We start from the raw sequence: 23,598 nt of genomic DNA on the forward strand, positions 1-23,598 counted from the left end.
TGATCTTGTCCTTAGGGAGACCCTGTGGAGAGTGCTTGGTAACATGGGGTTACCTCATTATATTTTACGGCTAATTGTAAGACTTCATGAAGACACTTTTGCTCAGATTAGATGGGGAGCAGAAGGCGAGAAGTCTAGTAGAATCCCGGTTGAGAGAGGGGTTCGCCAGGGATGTGTTCTTGCTCCCACCCTTTTCTCATTATATGTTAATGGTGTGGTCGAGCATCTGCTGAAAGATCCTTCAGACGAACCATCCCTGGCGGGGGAGCGTATTCCCACCCTCCTCTTTGCGGATGACATGCTCTTACTGTCTAAATCCCCGATGGGCCTACAAAAATTACTTAATAACTTTCAGCATTTTTGTGTAAAAAGGGGCTTGGTAATTAACATCGAGAAAACCAAGTTCCTTGTGATGAACCCCCCAAAAAAATCTGTGCGTTCCCCAAAGTTGAACGCCACACTCCTGGAGAGGGTGGACGTATTCGACTACCTGGGTATTCGATTGTCACATAATATGCAGTGGGCTCCCCATTTATGCAAAATGCTGTTATCACATAAGAGGGTAACTGGGGCACTTCTGAAAGAGCAGCACTCCTGTGTATTTAGACCTATTGCCCCTGTTATTGAAATTTATGCTGCCAGGGGAGTCAGTTCTGCTCTTTATGGGGCCGAACTGTGGGGCTCATACAATTTTAGCGAGTTAACAAGATCTGAGAGGAAGTTTTATAGAGCGATCATGTCACTCCCCCAGGGCACTCCAATGACCCCGCTAATGTTGGATTTGGGTTGCCAACCTATCAGCGATCTAGCAAAACTTCGCCCCCTACTTTTATGGGCTAGGTTGTGGAGGGTCCCTGAGTTAGCAAAATATGCAAAGGGCCTTTCTGAAGTAATGTCATTTCCCGGGTGGCACAAGATAAAATGGCTGAGAGACATGAAAGCCCTCTTAAGTAATTTGGGTCTAAGCGAAGCCTGGGAGAATAGGTCTTCTCCTCCGAAAGCAACACTGAAGAAGCTATTCTGGAATTGGATCACGACCCAACGGAACACCAGCAGTGCTCTGGGCAGCCTCACGGAGGACTTCTTGAAATTTAAGGATATGCCATTCCGGGAACCATATTTAGACATCATTGAAAGACCCTTTGACAGGACCCTTTATTTCAAATTCAGAACTGGTTCTCTTCCACTTCGTGCTTTTACTTCTCGGTGGAAAACTAAAGAACAGACCACTGAATTTTGCCCCTTTTGCACGCTTAGAGAAGAATCTGTGGCACACTTTTTGTTTGAATGTAAGGAGTATGCTCACCCAAGAAGTAGATGGCTAAAGCAATTGTGTCGCTTGTTGGGAACCAGGCACCATGCTGAAGCGTTGCGTATTTTAATGTCTGACTCCCGCCCTTTTTATGCTTGTGTTCTTTCAAAATTTCTATCATGGGCGTGGTCTATTAGAACCAAAAGGCTAAAAACAATTGTTTAATCTGTTTCTTAAATATTTATGATGTATCTATTTTTTACTGAAAAGGCATATTTTTAGGTGAAACTGTAATCAAATTATTTTTTAATTGTGAAGCTTTTATGATAAATTTTATCGAAATAAAGCCTTTGACTGACTGACTGACTGACTGATTCAAAATAGCAATTTGGTCAAAATCGCTGTTTCATAATTGCAATAAACTATGTACATACATCTGGCCCTCTGTCTTCAACGAAGAGCTTGATGCTGGGGCCCTCCGCACTCTCAGCCACCCCTACTATGTGGATGTTGTTCCTCCAGGATCTTCCTTAAGCGTCCTCCAGGCGTGCTTGTGTTGCTGTGTTCTCAGTTTTTCCATCATGCCTCTGAGAAACTCCACTTCTCTCTGGAATGTGGCAATGAACTGTTCATTGTGTGGGAGCTTTCCACTCATTTTGCGTACATTCCCTCTGATTAGACTGATTCCCATAATAACAGAGTCTATCTCGTTTTCTAGTGTATCTACTTTAAGGGTGGGTTCTGAATTCTCACCTGGTTGTGTTTCCCTGGCCTGTTTGGTCAGATGCCCAAAAAGCACCGTCTCTTACCAAGTCGGCCAGCCCAGGAGCACTCGGGGATGGTCCAGTCCCCTCCCCTCAACCCCATCTTTCCCCCCCCCCCCCCCCCCCCCCGATGTCTATCTAGGCTACAGGCCCAGACGTGCTAGCTTGATAGGATTCGGGTATGGATTTTGTTAGTTGGAAATATTTAAAGAGCGGCGTTAGTTTGGGGTAACAGCCCAGACTTGCATCAAAACGTTCCACTGGGAGCCTATTCATATCTAGATGTTTTCATTTATTATTTCTTGATAGACTTCTTTAGCTTTTGCCAGTGGTTTTCCTCTTACTTTGGTGGGGTTTTAATTATTATTGTGTAGTTGTTTCTGTGCCAAGTTCAGGATCCTCATCTTTGTTTTGTGTGTATAAAATGGAAGCACTTGCATTCGCAAGCATACGTGAATCTTTTGTCTCTCTATTGCTTGGAGCGGGTAATCAAATCATTTGTTTTCTGTTTTTCTCTAAGGTAGGATTATGGCTTTTATGTAATTGTAAAATGCTCTTCAGAGTTACTTTATTGCCCTTCCGTAATTTGTGAACTTTCATTGTTTTTACTGTGTCTGTCACCCAAATATTACAGCGCATAGTTATTTTATGAAGGGACTGGTACTGTAACAAAAGTAAATTTGTAAACCCTGGAAGCATAAAACAAAGAATTAAGGCATGATATGGATTTATTTATTTCTTTTACATCGTTTGCCAAATCCATTATTATTATTATGGCTCATAACTGAATTTTAGGGCTTTCTACATAACCTGTGATGGTGCTCTTACGTTTTGTTTTTCTATATATTGTTGTAAATATTGTATCTAATGGATGTTAACTTTTGTGAATAACCATTTACTTTACATTTTCAGTATGAGTGCTTGGTGCATTTACAGAGGTTATTAAAATAAACGTATTCTATCATGAGAGGTTAAGGCAATAAATGGTATTTCATCCTGGATTTTCTAAAGTACTAGTCTGAAGGTGGAAGGCATTGTGTATAAATTACTTCTTAGAAAGTCTCCTAGATTGTCCTTGATTTTTCTGTAGTTGGTGTAACCATGTAGACATATACACCGGGAATGATTACATCAGGAGCATATTGATTATAGTCCTGTATACTGTACTCTTTTCTTTTCTTCTCTGCTCTCAATGCAGTACTGGTTACCCGGGAGGATGAGTTCAGCAGCCGCCTCAACAATCGTGTCAGTTTTAAGGGATGCACCGCCCTGCACTATGCGGTTCTTGCTGATGACTACAGCACTGTCAGAGAGCTGCTGGAGAAGGGTAAGGCTAGAAAGGACCATTGAAGTGTTTGTTGTCTGTATTCCTATGTCTAACATCTACAGTTTGGATTCATTTCCCTGGAACGTATCTAAAAAAAAAATCAATCTTCCCTCTTAAGGAGGCAATTTTCAACTCCTAGACTGATGGATGTGAATTCTTTCTGAAACAAAATATGAATTGACAGTTAAAATGTTCTGTCTTTTGCCCTAGATTAACCAGTCTTTGATCCATGTAGCATACTGGAACTGGCTCTGGATAAAAGTCAGTCTAACTCTTGTGAGAGTTGGTATCATGCATTCGAGTGAAATCAACGATAAAATGAGATGTGAGCCTCCCTGACAAGGTTGTGGCCGATTAATTTGACCACTTGACAACCTGGCAATAGATTCTTCTGAAATTGCAAACTTTTTACCTTAATGACTACAGTTTTTTTTCCTGAACACTCGTAGTCTGTTTATCAGCTCTCGGTTCCAAATTCGTCAGACAATATTAAATAGTGAGAGGCCTTTCTTGTGGTTACAATTGTTTCAGCCTCAACACTACAGGAGGCAGAAAACATGTGATTCTCTTTATTGGGGTGGAGACCCCACCTGGAGAATCAGTATGTCAGTGGTTTTGGTTGAATCAGGTGTCTGACCTTACTATAAGTTACATTGAGCTCAGGTCACAGCTTGGCACTATTGGTGTGCTTTCTGTTGCCGAGGTAAACACCTGTCCAGCTTTTAAATGCTGATAACAATACTGTGCACTACGTGAACAACAATGCTGTTGTTGCCATCCAAAGTAGGCCTGTAGAAGCCACACACTTGTTGATATGGGTCTTGTACAAGTATATAAAGCTATCAGTCAGCCATCTGGCATACATTTTCAAGCACTCATATGGAAGGGATTCACAACACTCGAGAGGATAGACTCAGAAGGTTACTGTTGACCAATAAATTAATTAAAATGTATAGAGCACACGGCAACTCAAAGAGTGTCCCGTCGCAAGCCGACTAAATGACCCATAAACCAAAACTGATGACGAGTAGTTGATGAACTTCTAGTTGACTCTGAGCATATTCCATTCTTGTGATTTTATGGAACTGAACCTTTTCACCAGCAGCTAGAATGGGAGAGGTGTGTCCATGTTTTGATAACTATAATTCTCCTAGCAGAGAGTAAAAAACAATGCCTTCTCCATAAACTGGGACTTTCGATTTGACTGTGCATTTTCACTTGTATTGTGTGGAATGTATTTCAACACCTGATAAGACTCTACAAAGCACAAATTAGTACCCTTCTATGTGTGGACACCGCATGAGCCTTCCTTGGGGCTACCGCTGGATCTCTTGTCTCAACCGGACAGGAGAGTAATACATCTCAAGCTACAGCATCTCAGCATTCGGGCCTAATTACTGAAATGAGGACTTTAGCTACTTGCACAGTGCTTGCCAAAATACCAGAAGTCATTTTAGCTGCCAATCAACACTATACAGAAGAAGTGAATGCAAAATTTTGGAAGAAATGTGCAAGTTGATGTTTTAATGAAAAGGTTGATCCCTTGAAAGCAGATGTTGATATGTAGTGGGAAGGGGGTTTTGGGCAGCCAAGATAGGGCCCTTTTATCACTTTTTACTGTTTGGGTTTTTAGAATGTTTTATGGACAATTGTCTAAAAAACTTGTTTCTTACTACTACTCCTGTGAAAGCAGAGTTCAAATTGTTGGTACAGTTTACTTTTTTTGACATTCTGCAAATGCATTGCATACTAAACCTTTTATTATGACCATATAGAACCTGAATTTTGTGCTGCCGTTTTTGATTTATCATGTATGTCTCCCAAAGTTAAATCCAATGGTCCGGATGTACAGAGGCAAATTACACACCAACCTTTTGTGACCTACGTGTCATTTTGCCATGCAACCTATGTAATAATAAGTCTTATCGCGAGATGTACAGCTGTAAGGGGTTGTAGAATAACTTGCCTAATGAATAGTAATTAGGCAGGATGCTTTTTGCAAGCTCCGGTGATTGGCTACAAACACAGGAATGCTAACCTGACGGGAACAGCAGACCACCGCCCCTGCATTTGCATTTCTGAACGATAAACAATTTTCTTTTAAAGGAGTCAGTGCTCCTTAAAGGAACAGGTGCTGCTTTAAAAATAAAAATGTTTCCCATTGGAGGAATGTGCAGTTATCCCCAGTATGTGAAGCACCATTGTTTCCCCTCACTGTGTGAAGGACCATTGCCATGCCTGTTCCTTGCACCCTGTCTTCCACTATGTAAAGCACATTTCTCACTACAGTCATCCCAGTATGTGAAGCACCATTGGTTCTCCTCGGTGTGTAAAGTGCCATTACCATGCCGGTTCCTTGCACCCTGTCTTCCACTATGTAAAGCACATTTCTCACTACAGTCATCCCAGTATGTGATGCACCATTGGTTCACCTCGGTGTTTAAAGAGCCATTACCATGCCGGTTCCTTGCGCCCTGTCTTTCACTATGTAAAACACATTTCTCACTACAGTCATCCCAGTATGTGAAGGACCATTGGTTCACCTCGGTGTGTAAAGTGCCATTGCCATGCCTGTTCCTTGCACCCTGTCTTCCACTATGTAAAGCACATTTCTCACTACAGTCATCCCAGTATGTGAAGCACCATTGTTTCCCCTCACTGTGTAAAGGACCATTGCCGGGCCTGTTCCTTGCACCCTGTCTTCCACTATGTAAAGCACATGTCTCACTACAGTCATCCCAGTATGTGAAGCACCATTGGTTCACCTCGGTGTGTAAAGTGCCATTGCCATGGCCGTTCCTTGCACCCTGTTTTCCACTATGTAAAGCACATTTCTCACTACAGTCATCCCAGTATGTGAAGCACCATTGGTTCACCTCGGTGTGTAAAGTGCCATTGCCATGTCGGTTCCTTGCACCCTGTCTTTCACTATGTAAAGCACATTTCTCACTACAGTCATCCCAGTATGTGATGCACCATTGGTTCACCTCGGTGTGTAAAGTGCCATTGCCATGCCTGTTCCTTGCACCCTGTCTTCCACTATGTAAAGCACATTTCTCACTACAGTCATCCCAGTATGTGAAGCACCATTGGTTCACCTCGGTGTGTAAAGTGCCATTACCATGCCGGTTCCTTGCACCCTGTCTTCCACTATGTAAAGCACATTTCTCACTACAGTCATCCCAGTATGTGAAGCACCATTGGTTCACCTCGGTGTGTAAAGTGCCATTACCATGCCGGTTCCTTGCGCCCTGTCTTCCACTATGTAAAGCACATTTCTCACTACAGTCATCCCAGTATGTGAAGCACCATTGGTTCACCTCGGTGTGTAAAGTGCCATTGCCATGTCGGTTCCTTGCACCCTGTCTTCCACTATGTAAAGCACATTTCTCACTACAGTCATCCCAGTATGTGAAGCACCATTGGTTCACCTCGGTGTGTAAAGTGCCATTACCATGCCGGTTCCTTGCGCCCTGTCTTCCACTATGTAAAGCACATTTCTCACTACAGTCATCCCAGTATGTGAAGCACCATTGGTTCACCTCGGTGTGTAAAGTGCCATTGCCATGCCTGTTCCTTGCACCCTGTCTTTCACTATGTAAAGCACATTTCTCACTACAGTCATCCCAGTATGTGAAGCACCATTGGTTCACCTCGGTGTGTAAAGTGCCATTGCCATGCCTGTTCCTTGCGCCCTGTCTTCCACTATGTAAAGCACATTTCTCACTACAGTCATCCCAGTATGTGAAGCACCATTGGTTCACCTCGGTGTGTAAAGTGCCATTGCCATGCCGGTTCCTTGCGCCCTGTCTTCCACTATGTAAAGCACATTTCTCACTACAGTCATCCCAGTATGTGAAGCACCATTGTTTCCCCTCACTGTGTAAAGGACCATTGCCATGCCTGTTCCTTGCACCCTGTCTTTCACTTTGTAAAGCACATTTCTCACTACAGTCATCCCAGTATGTGAAGCACCATTGGTTCACCTCGGTGTGTAAAGTGCCATTGCCATGCCTGTTCCTTGCGCCCTGTCTTCCACTATGTAAAGCACATTTCTCACTACAGTCATCCCAGTATGTGAAGCACCATTGGTTCACCTCGGTGTGTAAAGTGCCATTGCCATGCCGGTTCCTTGCGCCCTGTCTTCCACTATGTAAAGCACATTTCTCACTACAGTCATCCCAGTATGTGAAGCACCATTGTTTCCCCTCACTGTGTAAAGGACCATTGCCATGCCTGTTCCTTGCACCCTGTCTTTCACTTTGTAAAGCACATTTCTCACTACAGTCATCCCAGTATGTTATGTTATGTTATGTTATGTTACAGTGCATTTTTATAGCGCTCGGCTACTCTAAAAGAGTGTCCCGGCGCTTTCCACAGGCAGCTACAGAGTATAACAACATAGTAAGAAGAACAGAACCCAAAAGAGAAAGAAAGAAGCCCACCTAAACAGAATGATTAAAAAGCCAAGTCTTCAAATTCTTCCTGAATTGAAGCAAGTTGGGAGTGCTGCGGAGTGCCAGTGGAAGCGAGTTCCACAGCTGGGAGGCCTTGAGGCTAAAAGAGCGTCCCCCAATGCGGGCCTTCCTCACGCGTGGGACCACGGCAGTGAAAAGGGATTCCGAACGCAGTGAGCGAGCAGGGCGATAGAAAGCCAATCTTTTCTGCAGATATCCTGCGCCTGAGCCAAACAAAGCTTTGTACACCAGCGTCAGGGATTTAAAAATAATCCGCTTCCTGATCGGCAGCCAATGAAGCGTCTGCAGCAGCCCAGAAGCCCGTGCTCGTCTATGCAGACCAAAGATCGCACGGGCTGCAGAGTTCTGTGCCACCTGCAAACGCTGGACCAAGTAGTCCGGAAGGCCTAGGAAAAGAGCATTGGCATAGTCTAGCCTAGATCCGATGAGCGCCTGCACCGTAATCCATCTGTGCTCCGCAGACAATAAAGGAAGAAACTTGCGGAGCATTTTCAGGATGCCGAAACAGGTGCCGGACAGGCCAAGGACATGCGCTCTCAAAGAGAGCTTGTTATCAAGCTTCACACCAAGGTTCTTGGCAACCAAGGAGGATTGTGCCGGAGGACACATGGCGGCCGGCCACCACTGCCGCCACTCGGGATCGATGGCACAGCCGAAGAATAAAACCTCCGACTTACTGGAGTTGGCCTTCAGGCTATTCCGCTGGAACCAGCCGAAGACCCTGTCCAGGCAGTCCCGAATTCTCTCCCCATCAAATGTCTGGTCTTTTCCACATGTGAAGAGGAGTTGCGTGTCATCGGCGTAGGACACGATCTGGGCTCCGTAAGCCTCAACCGCAGCCGCCAGGGGGGACATAAAGATGTTGAACAATGTCGGGCTCAACACAGAACCCTGTGGAACCCCAACTCCCAATGGCGGCATCTCGGCGGAGCTCTGGGAAACCCAGACCGTCTGGCGGCGGCCCTCCAGAAAAGATGTAAACCATCTGAACACCGTCCCCCTTAGGCCGATGTTATAAAGCCTGGCAAGAAGCGCCTCATGGGGGACGGTGTCGAAGGCCGCCGACAAGTCCAACATGACTAACATGGCCTTGCCACCCACATCCAAGGTCTCCCTGAGGATCTCAGAGACCTCCACCAACGCCGTTTCCGTGCTAAAATTCCGACGGAAACCGGATTGGGATGGATGGAGCAGATTGTTGGACTCTAGGAAGCTCGACAAGACGCCATCAACATATTTCTCAGTGATCTTAGCCAAAGCCGGGAGAAGTGAAATTGGCCTGTAATTGGCCAAGACCTCGGCATCAAGACCAGGCTTTTTCAGGAGGGGGATCACCATCGCCCTTTTCCAGGTGCGTGGGACACTCCCCTCCCTCAAGGAGGCATTGAGGATCGGGTTGACCAGGGGATTCACCACTGCCGCCATCCCAGCCAGAAATTTGGCGGGGCAGGGGTCAAGTGGGGAGCCAGATTTGAGACTGGCCAGCAGAATCCGGGACATGTCACTGGAGACAGGAGGAAAGTCCTCCAGGATAGCCGTAGGCATGGACGATGTTCCAAGTCCTGCCCCGGGGTCACAACAACCCTCGACCAAGCTCTCCGAGAAGGAGGCCTGAATTGCCTTAATCTTGTCGGTGAAAAAAGTGGCCAGATCACACGCCCACGCATCAGGAGATACAGGCGGGGGTGAATAAGAAGTAGGGGACATGAACTCCTTCACAATCGTGAAGATCTCCTTGCAGGAGTTCGCCGACGCCTCAATCCTCCTGGCAAGATATTCCTGCTTGGCACCAAGAATGTCACGGTGATAGGCCTTCACCGCCGACCTATAGGCGAGTTTAGCCTCCCCATCATATTGATGGCGCCAGGCCCGCTCAGCGACCTTACATTGGCTGCGAGCCATACGTAGCGCCTCCGTAAACCATGGCGCTGATTGCCGTATCACCGAGGACCGGGGGGTTGCCCTTGGGGCAAGATCATCTATCCTCTCAGTCAACCATCGCTGCAGGGCCTCAGTGTCTCTTTCCGGATCCCCCGAGAGAGGACAGGGATGTTCCGTGAGCGCCTGCTCCAGCATAGCAGGCGTCACTCTGTGAAACGCTCTCGAGGCCGATCTGGGCACCGTGGGGGCGCAGGTGTCAGACCGCCCATTCTCCAACACAGAAAACCCAATCAGCCTATGATCCGACCAGAGCACCGGCCGCGTTTCAATGTCAACAATTGGGACAGAGGAGAACACTTGATCAAGGGTGTGTCCTTTCTCATGTGTAGGCCCTGATACAAACGGTGCCAGGCCAAGCGGAGATGTAATATCCAACAATTTAGCCCCATCCAGGTCGTCCGTGACATCAAGATGAAAATTGAAATCGCCTGCCAGCAGACAATGCTGTGCAGACAGCGCCAGCTCCGAAATGGCTATCTGTAGGTCCTCCCAGAAGGAGCCCACCGGGCCAGGAGGCCTGTAGACCAACAGGCCCTTAAGCGCATGGCCTGGAGACAGTCTCAGCATAAAACCAAGGGATTCAGAGCCCTCAATGGAGTTCACGGGAAGGACTGAACAGGAAATGTTCTTCCTCACCACCACAGCGACTCCACCCCCCCTGCCCTTAGCTCTGTCTTGGCGAAAAATGTTATAGGTTGGAGGGATCGCAGTGAAGATGTCCGGATTGGACGCCTCTCCCAACCAAGTTTCGGTCAGGAACAAACAGAGAGGATTCTCCCTGACAAGAAGACCGTAAATGTGCAAAGCATGTCTTCCTACCGACCTTGTATTAAGCAGCAGACAGAGATGTTTCGCATGCACCTCGGTTGTCCTAAGGGCGCTACTCTGCGCCCCAGTGGGCGACCAACCGCAGGCCGGGCAGCGTCGTTTACCCTTGTGTCGACCAGGAAATACTGAGCGACACAGGCTAGATGTAGTACGCAAGGCGCGGAGCGTCACCGAGGTATAATGGATCATCCTCGCCCACGCCTGACCAGAGTCCTACACCGCCCCGCCGCCTCCGGGACGCAGGCGGGCGCAGACGGGCAGGACTCCGGCACGACTCAGGCTACGCGAAGGCGTCCACCTGCGCGTTCCGCTGCGCGTAGGGAGCGACTTTAAATAGGCTCTCCAGTGAGCCCTTGGCGCACGAGACCGCTCCAAAATGGCGGCCGCCGCCGGACAAGAAGCCCCAATCAAAGATGACGCCTGAAATGGAGCCCAGGACCCGGACCCACCAAAGTGGTGGTGCTTTAGAGGCACAAAGGTGCCCTTTTTAAATGCGGTAAGGGGAGCGGGGCGCGAGCTGCAGACAGCAGAGTTTAAAAACAAGGGTAAATATAAAGCAAGCAGTAACCCAAATACAAAAACGTGGAAAGCTTAAAATTACACAGCGCTAGTACAGCGCAATCGCAGCAGTGTGGTAGGTGGTAGAGGTCGCCACCCCACGAAGGACCACCTTAAATAGGCTCTCCAGTGAGCCCTTGGCGCGCGAGACCGCTCCAAAATGGCGGCTGCCGCCGGACAAGAAGCCCCAATCAAAGATGACGCCTGAAATGGAGCCCAGGACCCGGACCCACCAAAGTGGTGGTGCTTTAGAGGCACAAAGGTGCCCTTTTTAAATGCGGTAAGGGGAGCGGGGCGCGAGCTGCAGACAGCAGAGTTTAAAAACAAGGGTAAATATAAAGCAAGCAGTAACCCAAATACAAAAACGTGGAAAGCTTAAAATTACACAGCGCTAGTACAGCGCAATCGCAGCAGTGTGGTAGGTGGTAGAGGTCGCCACCCCACGAAGGACCGCCTTAAATAGGCTCTCCAGTGAGCCCTTGGCGCGCGAGACCGCTCCAAAAATGGCGGCCGCCGCCGGACAAGAAGCCCCGATCAAAGATGACGCCTGAAATGGAGCCCAGGACCCGGACCCACCAAAGTGGTGGTGCTTTAGAGGCACAAAGGTGCCCTTTTTAAATGCGGTAAGGGGAGCGGGGCGCGAGCTGCAGACAGCAGAGTTTAAAAACAAGGGTAAATATAAAGCAAGCAGTAACCCAAATACAAAAACGTGGAAAGCTTAAAATTACACAGCGCTAGTACAGCACAATCGCAGCAGTGTGGTAGGTGGTAGAGTATGTGAAGCACCATAGGTTCACCTCGGTGTTTAAAGTGCCATTACCATGCCGGTTCCTTGCGCCCTGTCTTCCACTATGTAAAGCACATTTCTCACTACAGGCATCCCAGTATGTGAAGCACCATTGGTTCACCTCGGTGTGTAAAGTGCCATTGCCATGCCTGTTCCTTGCACCCTGTCTTCCACTATGTAAAGCACATTTCTCACTACAGTCATCCCAGTATGTGAAGCACCATTGTTTCCCCTCACTGTGTAAAGGACCATTGCCATGCCTGTTCCTTGCACCCTGTCTTCCACTATGTAAAGCACATTTCTCACTACAGTCATCCCAGTATGTGATGCACCATTGGTTCACCTCTGTGTTTAAAGTGCCATTACCATGCCGGTTCCTTGCGCCCTGTCTTCCACTATGTAAAGCACATTTCTCACTACATTCATCCCAGTATGTGAAGCACCATTGGTTCACCTCGGTGTGTAAAGTGCCATTGCCATGCCTGTTCCTTGCACCCTGTCTTCCACTATGTAAAGCACATTTCTCACTACAGTCATCCCAGTATGTGAAGCACCATTGGTTCACCTCGGTGTGTAAAGTGCCATTGCCATGCCTGTTCCTTGCACCCTGTCTTCCACTATGTAAAGCACATTTCTCACTACAGTCATCCCAGTATGTGAAGCACCATTGGTTCACCTCGGTGTGTAAAGTGCCATTGCCATGCCTGTTCCTTGCACCCTGTCTTCCACTACGTAAAGCACATTTCTCACTACAGTCATCCCAGTATGTGAAGCACCATTGTTTCCCCTCACTGTGTAAAGGACCATTGCCATGCCTGTTCCTTGCACCCTGTCTTCCACTATGTAAGGCACATTTCTCACTACAGTCATCCCAGTATGTGAAGCACCATTGGTTCACCTCGGTGTGTAAAGTGCCATTGCCATGCCTGTTCCTTGCACCCTGTCTTCCACTATGTAAAGCACATTTCTCACTACAGTCATCCCAGTATGTGAAGCACCATTGGTTCACCTCGGTGTGTAAAGTGCCATTGCCATGCCTGTTCCTTGCACCCTGTCTTCCACTATGTAATGCACATTTCTCACTACAGTCATCCCAGTATGTGAAGCACCATTGGTTCACCTCGGTGTGTAAAGTGCCATTGCCATGCCTGTTCCTTGCACCCTGTCTTCCACTATGTAAAGCACATTTTTCACTACAGTCATCCCAGTATGTGAAGCACCATTGGTTCACCTCGGTGTGTAAAGTGCCATTGCCATGCCGGTTCCTTGCGCCCTGTCTTCCACTATGTAAAGCACATTTCTCACTACAGTCATCCCAGTATGTGAAGCACCATTGGTTCACCTCGGTGTGTAAAGTGCCATTGCCATGCCTGTTCCTTGCACCCTGTCTTCCACTATGTAAAGCACATTTCTCACTACAGTCATCTCAGTATGTGAAGCACCATAGGTTCACCTCGGTGTGTAAAGTGCCATTGCCATACCTGTTCCTTGCTCCCTGTCTTCCACTATGTAAAGCACATTTCTCACTACAGTCATCCCAGTATGTGAAGCACCATTGGTTCACCTCGGTGTGTAAAGTGCCATTGCCATGGCCGTTCCTTGCACCCTGTCTTCCACTATGTAAAGCACATTTCTCACTACAGTCATCCCAGTATGTGAAGCACCATTGTTTCCCCTCACTGTGTAAAGGACCATTGCCATGCCTGTTCCTTGCACCCTGTCTTTCACTTTGTAAAGCACATTTCTCACTACATTCATCCCAGTATGTGAAGCACCATTGGTTCACCTCGGTGTGTAAAGTGCCATTGCCATGCCTGTTCCTTGCACCCGGTCTTCCACTATGTAAAGCACATTTCTCACTACAGTCATCCCAGTATGTGAAGCACCATTGGTTCACCTCGGTGTGTAAAGTGCCATTGCCATGCCTGTTCCTTGCACCCTGTCTTCCACTATGTAAAGCACATTTCTCACTACAGTCATCCCAGTATGTGAAACACCATTGTTTCCCCTCACTGTGTAAAGGACCATTGCCATGCCTGTTCCTTGCACCCTGTCTTCCACTATGTAAAGCACATTTCTCACTACAGTCATCCCAGTATGTGATGCACCATTGGTTCACCTCGGTGTTTAAAGTGCCATTACCATGCCGGTTCCTTGCACCCTGTCTTCCACTATGTAAAGCACATTTCTCACTACAGTCATCCCAGTATGTGAAGCACCATTGGTTCACCTCGGTGTGTGAAGTGCCATTGCCATGCCTGTTCCTTGCACCCTGTCTTCCACTATGTAAAGCACATTTCTCACTACAGTCATCCCAGTATGTGAAGCACCATTGGTTCACCTCGGTGTGTAAAGTGCCATTGCCATGCCTGTTCCTTGCACCCTGTCTTCCACTACGTAAAGCACATTTCTCACTACAGTCATCCCAGTATGTGAAGCACCATTGTTTCCCCTCACTGTGTAAAGGACCATTGCCATGCCTGTTCCTTGCACCCTGTCTTCCACTATGTAAAGCACATTTCTCACTACAGTCATCCCAGTATGTGATGCACCATTGGTTCACCTCTGTGTTTAAAGTGCCATTACCATGCCGGTTCCTTGCGCCCTGTCTTCCACTATGTAAAGCACATTTCTCACTACATTCATCCCAGTATGTGAAGCACCATTGGTTCACCTCGGTGTGTAAAGTGCCATTGCCATGCCTGTTCCTTGCACCCTGTCTTCCACTATGTAAAGCACATTTCTCACTACAGTCATCCCAGTATGTGAAGCACCATTGGTTCACCTCGGTGTGTAAAGTGCCATTGCCATGCCTGTTCCTTGCACCCTGTCTTCCACTATGTAAAGCACATTTCTCACTACAGTCATCCCAGTATGTGAAGCACCATTGGTTCACCTCGGTGTGTAAAGTGCCATTGCCATGCCTGTTCCTTGCACCCTGTCTTTCACTATGTAAAGCACATTTCTCACTACAGTCATCCCAGTATGTGAAGCACCATTGGTTCACCTCGGTGTGTAAAGTGCCATTGCCATGCCTGTTCCTTGCACCCTGTCTTCCACTATGTAAAGCACATTTCTCACTACAGTCATCTCAGTATGTGAAGCACCATTGGTTCACCTCGGTGTGTAAAGTGCCATTGCCATGCCTGTTCCTTTCACCCTGTCTTCCACTATGTAAAGCACATTTCTCACTACAGTCATCCCAGTATGTGAAGCACCATTGGTTCACCTCGGTGTGTAAAGTGCCATTGCCATGGCCGTTCCTTGCACCCTGTCTTCCACTATGTAAAGCACATTTCTCACTACAGTCATCCCAGTTTGTGAAGCACCATTGGTTCACCTCGGTGTGTAAAGTGCCATTGCCATGTTGGTTCCTTGCGCCCTGTCTTCCACTATGTAAAGCACATTTCTCACTACAGTCATCCCAGTATGTGTAGCACCATTGGTTCACCTCGGTGTGTAAAGTGCCATTGCCATGCCTGTTCCTTGCACCCTGTCTTTCACTATGTAAAGCACATTTCTCACTACAGTCATCCCAGTATGTGAAGCACCATTGGTTCACCTCGGTGTGTAAAGTGCCATTGCCATGCCTGTTCCTTGCACCCTGTCTTCCACTATGTAAAGCACATTTCTCACTACAGTCATCTCAGTATGTGAAGCACCATTGGTTCACCTCGGTGTGTAAAGTGCCATTGCCATGCCTGTTCCTTGCACCCTGTCTTCCACTATGTAAAGCACATTTCTCACTACAGTCATCCCAGTATGTGAAGCACCATTGGTTCACCTCACTGTGTAAAGGACCATTGCCATGCCTGTTCCTTGCACCCTGTCTTTCACTATGTAAAGCACATTTCTCACTACAGTCATCCCAGTATGTGAAGCACCATTGGTTCACCTCGGTGTGTAAAGTGCCATTGCCATGCCTGTTCCTTGCACCCTGTCTTTCACTATGTAAAGCACATTTCTCACTACAGTCATCCCAGTATGTGAAGCACCATTGGTTCACCTCGGTGTGTAAAGTGCCATTGCCATGCCTGTTCCTTGCACCCGGTCTTCCACTATGTAAAGCACATTTCTCACTACAGTCATCTCAGTATGTGAAGCACCATTGGTTCACCTCGGTGTGTAAAGTGCCATTGCCATGCCTGTTCCTTGCACCCTGTCTTCCACTATGTAAAGCACATTTCTCACTACAGTCATCCCAGTATGTGAAGCACCATTGGTTCACCTCTGTGTGTAAAGTGCCATTGCCATGGCCGTTCCTTGCACCCTGTCTTCCACTATGTAAAGCACATTTCTCACTACAGTCATCCCAGTATGTGAAGCACTATTGGTTCACCTCGGTGTGTAAAGTGCCATTGCCATGTCTGTTCCTTGCGCCCTGTCTTCCACTATGTAAAGCACATTTCTCACTACAGTCATCCCAGTATGTGAAGCACCATTTTTTCCCCTCACTGTGTAAAGGACCATTGCCATGCCTGTTCCTTGCACCCTGTCTTCCACTATGTAAAGCACATTTCTCACTACAGTCATCCCAGTATGTGAAGCACCATTGGTTCACCTCGGTGTGTAAAGTGCCATTGCCATGCCTGTTCCTTGCACCCTGTCTTCCACTATGTAAAGCACATTTCTCACTACAGTCATCCCAGTATGTGAAGCACCATTGGTTCACCTCGGTGTGTAAAGTGCCATTGCCATGGCCGTTCCTTGCACCCTGTCTTCCACTATGTAAAGCACATTTCTCACTACAGTCATCCCAGTATGTGAAGCACCATTTTTCCCCCTCACTGTGTAAAGGACCATTGCCATGCCTGTTCCTTGCACCCCGTCTTCCACTATGTAAAGCACATTTCTCACTACAGTCATCCCAGTATGTGAAGCACCATTGGTTCACCTCTGTGTGTAAAGTGCCATTGCCATGCCTGTTCCTTGCACCCTGTCTTCCACTATGTAAAGCACATTTCTCACTATAGTCATCCCAGTATGTGAAGCACCATTGGTTCACCTCGGTGTGTAAAGTGCCATTGCCATGCCTGTTCCTTGCACCCTGTCTTCCACTATGTAAAGCACATGTCTCACTACAGTCATCCCAGTATGTGAAGCACCATTGGTTCACCTCGGTGTGTAAAGTGCCATTGCCATGCCTGTTCCTTACACCCTGTCTTGCACTATGTAAATCACATTTCTCACTACAGTCATCCCAGTATGTGAAGCACCATTGGTTCACCTCGGTGTGTAAAGTGCCATTGCCATGCCTGTTCCTTGCACCCTGTCTTCCACTATGTAAAGCACATTTCTCACTACAGTCATCCCAGTATGTGAAGCACCATTGATTCACCTCGGTGTGTAAAGTAGCATTGCCATGCCTGTTCCTTGCTCCTTGTCTTCCACTATGTAAATCACATTTCTCACGACAGTGACCTCAGTATGTAAAGCACCATTGCTTCACCTCAGTGTGTAAAGATTCATTGCCATACTCGTTCCTTGTGCCCTGTCTTCCACTATATAAATCACATTTCTCACACCAGTCACCCCAGTATGTAAAGCACCATTGATTCACCTCAGTGTGTAAAGTAGCATTGCCATGCCTGTTCCTTGTCTTCCACTATGTAAATCACATTTCTCACACCAGTCCCCCCAGAATGTGAAGCACCATTAGCAGTTCCGCACAGTCTGTAATCTCAGCAAGGTAGATGGAGAAAACACACCTCCTCCCTGGATCATAAAGTGCGCCTATTGCCCCTGGCTGCAGCATGAGCAATCCTACTACAGAACAGGGGCTGCCTCGGGGTACAGGCTATCCACTGTAGTGACCCAGCTCTGTTCACCAGTCCCAACTGTTTAGGATCCTGATTGAAGGCTGCCTGCCTCTAGCGCCGTGACACCCATAATTTAAGAAAAACATATTTAGTTAATTGTGAGCAGGGGATTCATGGCTCAAGTTTATTGACCTTTTAGGTCTATTCCCTTAACCTGAGTGTAACATGCGTATGTTGTCTCTTTGATTGGATTATTGATTTTTAATGATTTTAAGTAATCGAACAAATAAAGTGTATGGAAAAAACACACTGTGGGCTAGTAGGCTGTGCCTTTTCCTCGTGCACTTGGGGGGGAAGCCTCAGTGTGAACAGTGGCAGTACACTGTGGCTGGCAGCAGGAAGAGGCCTATAACTTTGTAGTGCGAGCAGTGAAGACCTGGCCAGTGGACAGGGGATGCGCCCTATTCTGTGTACGGCAGATGCCAGGGCCATCCAGCCCTGAGAACACGCGACCAAGCCTGAAGCTTCCCAAGGGTTCGCCCATTGCCCCACCTACCATGTAAATGATGTGAATGTTCTGTACAACTGCACTTAATCTTAACATTCTACCTCGGCCCTGCACAACAAAGGGATTATATATAGTGTATGTGGGGGAAGGGGGAGGTTACACCCATCATTAATCTGCATCTAGACATTTCAGTTTCTTTTCTGTAACCAGTGAGTATAATTATGGTTGAATGACAGTGCCATGGCTTTCAAATTATGTACATCTGATAATTATTAGTTCCACTCGTAATATTGAATATTAACTTGATTTTCTACTTTATGACACACTCTGGTTTTCCTGTTCTTGATATGCATGTAAGGTAATAGGGCTGTGCTGGATTTCAGTCACCCAGGCCTGTGCTTAACTCTCCTGGCTGTGTTGAGTTTTAACTGGGTAACCCACAAAAACTACCCGACCTGGGTCAGTATTACAGTACAATAGAAGGCGGTCACGGTAGCAACTTTTTTAAGAACGAACAAGGAAAACGCATTCACCACTTTTGCTTTTCTGAGATGCTTGAATCTAATTTAATTTCAAAAGCATCTAATGCAATTCAAAGTCAAAGCATTTCTTAGTGGCAATACAATTGCTCCAACATATAACAGTGCGATAAATATTTACAGTGCTCTTGGTGTCAAGGGAGAAAAAGAAAAGAGTGGGTATATGGTGGTGGACATGTGAGTGAAGAACAGGGAAAAGGTATTGTGACATATATACATCATTTGTACATAGCATAGGACCTTTCCGGCCTAACACAGGTCAATTGTTCCTAAATAGATACATAACTCTAATGAACATAATTATTGTAAAGGTCTGACCTTAGAGCTTGTAGTGGTGTTGAATGTTGTCAATGTTTCGACCCCTAGGATTGAGGGTAAGTTAGTCCTCAAGGTGGGGTCTTCATCAGGACAAAGCTGTGAAGATCACCTGTGACTAATCGGAGAATTTGTGTGAGAAAAGGGAACTATTTAAAAAAAAGGGGTAAGCGCTAAGATATGTCTGGTAGCGAATACCTACTAATGGCATCAGCAAGGTGGCTTCGCTGTGCGTTCAAGGAAGAGAAGAGTTCATATGTAGCTCCTAAAAGTCATAGGGAAAAAGAGTAAAATAGAATCCGTAATCTCTGTCCAGAACCATGGTCTCACTAAATGGTTTATCGCAATTGAAGGACTTACTACGCCAAAAAGTGACTTCTGCTGAGGTAAATAATTCACTTGCAAGGGGGAACAAATCCAAACTCTATCTGATACAAGGAGAAAGAAATTCAAAACCGGGTAAGAGAACAAATGATCATAATTGTCGTTTGCAGACAGTACCCCGTAAAAGATTCAGCATATTGTCTTGGATTACCTAAAAAGTGATTGAAGACCTTAGCAAGTGTTCGGCTAATGGTGCCTTGTTGTGCCTCATGAAAAAGTAAAGGGCATCATGGTCGCGAGAAATCGGCCTAGGAGAGTCTGGAAAACCTGTACTAGAGCATGCATCCTATGGTTCTCAAAATAATTGGAGCTGTCTCTATTAGCTAAAGACGCGGTCTGTGTGGGAACTGAGTGGTAAAAGCTGAGCCGCTGTTTAAATCCTGGTGGACCAATGTGTTACCAAAAATATGAAATCTCGAAGAAAGGGTGTAAATCTATTAAGCGCCAGGAGGTGGTAGTAACGGTCTGAAGCGTGCCAAAGGAATTGCAATTATTCGCGTGAACTATTTTAAACAAGCATTGGCATAGCCAATAGGTCTCGCTTTTGGGACCTTATAAGTGTTTAGCCATGCAACAGTTGGATAACTAAATACTTATAAGGTCCCAAAAGCGAGACCTATTGGCTATGCCAATGCTTTATTTTTGCTTAGCATTTTCTGGTTTATTATTCAGGGCTTGGGTTGGTGCCCAGGGAACTGTCGAACAGAGAAATAGCGATTTGTCGAAGATGGCAAGGCACCGTGTTTTTAGAGGGAAACTGGGATTATAACTCTGGCCTCTTTGTTTCATAGTCTGCAGGTTACGAGTCAATCACTGGGTCATATTTTTTCTCTATGAAGCTAATCTTGACTATTCTTCATCGACCACAAACCGATTTTTTTCACAAATTTTAACAGGTCTTTTTAATGCTCGATTCAGGAGTGCTCCTTAATATTCCTGAAATGTGCAGACATGGGGTCGTTCTAGGCAGGATTTGCATTAATTTGCAGGTGTTACTTAGATCTCTGAAGTTTGCGCACAACCCAACGAGCTGTCCTCACAGAATTGTCTTACTATTGAACTCTAAAGGTGAAGTATTCCCTTGTAATGTTTTACATTGTGGTGGAACGTTCTTATCAGTGAACAATGAAGATTCCATGCTCACTACGAGACAACTTCTTCAAGAGAATACATTCAATGTAGCGCCTGTGTTTGTCTGGTGTGAGTAACACTAAAGCCGCGCTGTCGGCAGTCCGTTAACACCTTGCAGGCTGTGAGTTCCACTTCCTGTTTTCTCATAGCCCTCATGGGAGCGTCTGCTGAGGCTACTGGGCAAATACAACGACCGCCGCCAGTCATTCGGAGCAGAGTGTGTACAGGGGAGTGATAAACAGCTTTGTGAAGTGCAAACTCCTTTGATGCCATCTTCGTTGCCACCGGGAGCAAGCTGTGCCTTTTGTCAAAATGTCTGTTTATCCAGGGTCACTGCGGTGCCCTTTCCAGGTGTTATCACGCCGATAAGAGCCGTTCCTCTGACTGCACGGCCGTTTGTTTCCATTTGACAGCGAAGACGCATTCACCTTTAAGCATCTCCTCGCCACCCAGGCGCCTTGTAGCCCCTCCGTCAAGGCGCCTGATCCTAGAATCAAGGGGTTGAAGGTAGTTAGTTGATAGATGACAGTTGTCAATGGTGATGGAGCATTCGTGTCTGATCGCTAATGATTCCAAGTAAAATTCATACTGATGAGTCATTCTAACAAGCATTGGCCGCACGCGCGCCTCGCGCTTAAAGTTTAAAAAAAAAAGACAAGCCCGGCGGAGCGTGGCGCGCGCGCGCTTGGTGGCGGGGGAGCGCATTCCAGGCGGGGGAGCGAACCCTTTGAAGTGCTCCCAAAAAGCGGAGTGCATGGCGGCACCAAGCGCGTGGTTGTGCGCGTGCTAGCAATGCAATCCGCTTTTTTGGGAGCACTTTGAAATGCCCTTTTACAATAGTCTCGCTTTGCGATCGCTTACGCGATGGCAAGGTGAGACCTAAAAACCAAGTCCGCTCCGTGAATGGGAAATAAACTAAAGGGCTCTTACCGGCGCGTACCAAGAAACTTCATAACCTAAATCACTTTTTAATAGGCGGTGTCAAGCATCGTAGTGACGAGCAACAGAAATTGAAACGCTGAGAAGCGCTTACATCATCCACGGCTGTCGGGCTCAGGAATGAGTGCGGATGCCGAATCTCATGCTTTAAATGTGGTAGAAGCGTGGCGCAAGTGCATTGCGGCGTGCAGCCGCTGGATGCTGTGTTGGGGGCTCGTCAATTGTCGGCCAATGGGAGAGGGGGAGGGCGATAACGTCATGAGTCTATGGACTTCGAGTTCCAGTCTGTTCCATCAAGAGTGAAGTCAAAAGTATCAGATTCAAGAGAAACGTCCCTCGTATGAAGTAGTAAATAGCGATGTTTGAAAAAAGAGGGTTTGTAAAATAACGTAAAGGAAATGCGGCGTCAGTCTCTGGCTGTTATTGTGCATGGCAGTACTTGTGTACAGTATTCTGTAAGATGCGAGTGCATATTAATCCATAAAAACGTTAGCCCCTTTCATGGAGCCTTTATGGCAACAAATCTAGTATCAGGGAAAACCCTGGGTGAATCTGCTACTTTTCACTTCACTCTTGATGGAACAGATTGGACCTCGAAGTCCATAGACTCATGACGTTATCGCCCTCCCCCTCTCCCATTGGCCGACGCTTGACGAGCCCCCAACACAGCATCCAGCGGCTGCACACCGCAAAGCACGCGGGCCACGCTTCTACCACATTTAAAGCGTGAGATTTGGCACCCGCACTCATTCCTGAGCCCGACAGCCGTGGATGAGGTAAGCGCTTCTCAGCATTTCAATTTCTGTTGCTCATCACTACGATGCTTGACACCGCATATTAAAAAGTGATTTTGGTTATGAAGTTTCTTGGTATGCACCGGTAAGAGCGCTTTAGTTTATTTCCCATTCACGGAGAGGAATTGTTTTTTTTAAATAGTTCACGCGACTAATTGCAATGCCCTTGACACTGTTCAGACCGTTACTACCACTTCCTGTCGCTTAATATATTTGCACCCTTTATTCGAGATTTCATATTTTTGGTAACACATCGGTCCACCACGATTTAGGCACCGGCCCAGCTTTTACCACTCAGTTCCCACACAGATCGCGTCTTTAGCTAATAGAGACAGCTCCAATTATTTTGAGAACCATAGGATGCATGCTCTAGTACAGTTTTTCCAGACTCTCCTAGGCCGATTTCTCGCGACCATGATGCCCTTTACTTTTTCATGGGGCACAACAAGGCACATTAACCGGACACTTACTAAGGTCTTCGATCACTTTTTAGGTAATCCAAGACAATATGCTGAATCTTTTACTGAGTACCGTCTGCAAACGACAATTATGATCATTTGTTCTCTTTCCCGGTTTTGAACTTCTTTCTCCTTGTATCAGATAGAGTTTGGAATTGTTCCCCCCTGCGAGTGAATTATTTACCTCAGCAGAAGTCACTTTTTGACATAGTGAGTCCTTCAATTGCGTTAAACCATTTAGTGAGACCATGGTTCTGGACAGTAGATTACTGATTCTATTTTACTCTTTTCCCCTATGACTTTTAGGAGCTACATATGAACTCTTCTCTTCCTTGAACGCACAGCGAAGCCACCTTGCTGATGCCATTAGTAGGTATTCGCTACCAGACATATCTTAGCGCTCACCCCTTTTTTGTAAATAGTTCCCTTTTCTCACACAAATTCTCCGATTAGTCACAGGTGCTCTAAAAAGCCTTGTCCTGATGAAACCCCCACTGTGAGGACTAACTTACCCTCAATCCTAGGGGTCGAAACGTTGACAACATTCAACACCACTACAAGCTCTAAGGTCAGACCTTTACAATAATTATGTTCATTAGAATTATGTAACTATTTAGGAAGAATTGACCGGTGTTAGGCCGGAAAGGTCCTATACTATGTACAAATGATGTATATATGTCACAATACCTTTTCCCTGTTCTTCACTCACATGTGCACCACCATATACCCACTCTTTTCTTCTTCTCCCTTGACACCAGGAGCACTGTAAATATTTATTGCACTGTTGGAGCAATTGTATTGCCACTAAGAAATGCTTTGACTCTGAATTGCATTAA

The 23,598-nt window shown here is 46.5% G+C and overlaps 1 protein-coding gene across 2 annotated transcripts in view; it reads left to right on the plus strand.

The window, feature by feature from the left end:
• The window catches only part of CLPB (ClpB family mitochondrial disaggregase), a 1,140,376-nt gene that overhangs the window by 342,042 nt on the left and 774,736 nt on the right, over positions 1-23,598 (plus strand). For both annotated transcript variants that reach the window (XM_085623404.1, XM_085623405.1), the window contains exon 5: positions 3,215-3,343. In XM_085623404.1, coding sequence (XP_085479530.1) covers positions 3,215-3,343 — 129 coding nt within the window. The remainder of the gene's footprint in view (positions 1-3,214; positions 3,344-23,598) is intronic.

Source organism: Triturus cristatus, chromosome 8 (assembly GCF_964204655.1).
Source record: "Triturus cristatus chromosome 8, aTriCri1.1, whole genome shotgun sequence".
Classification (NCBI taxonomy): Eukaryota; Metazoa; Chordata; class Amphibia; order Caudata; family Salamandridae; genus Triturus; species Triturus cristatus.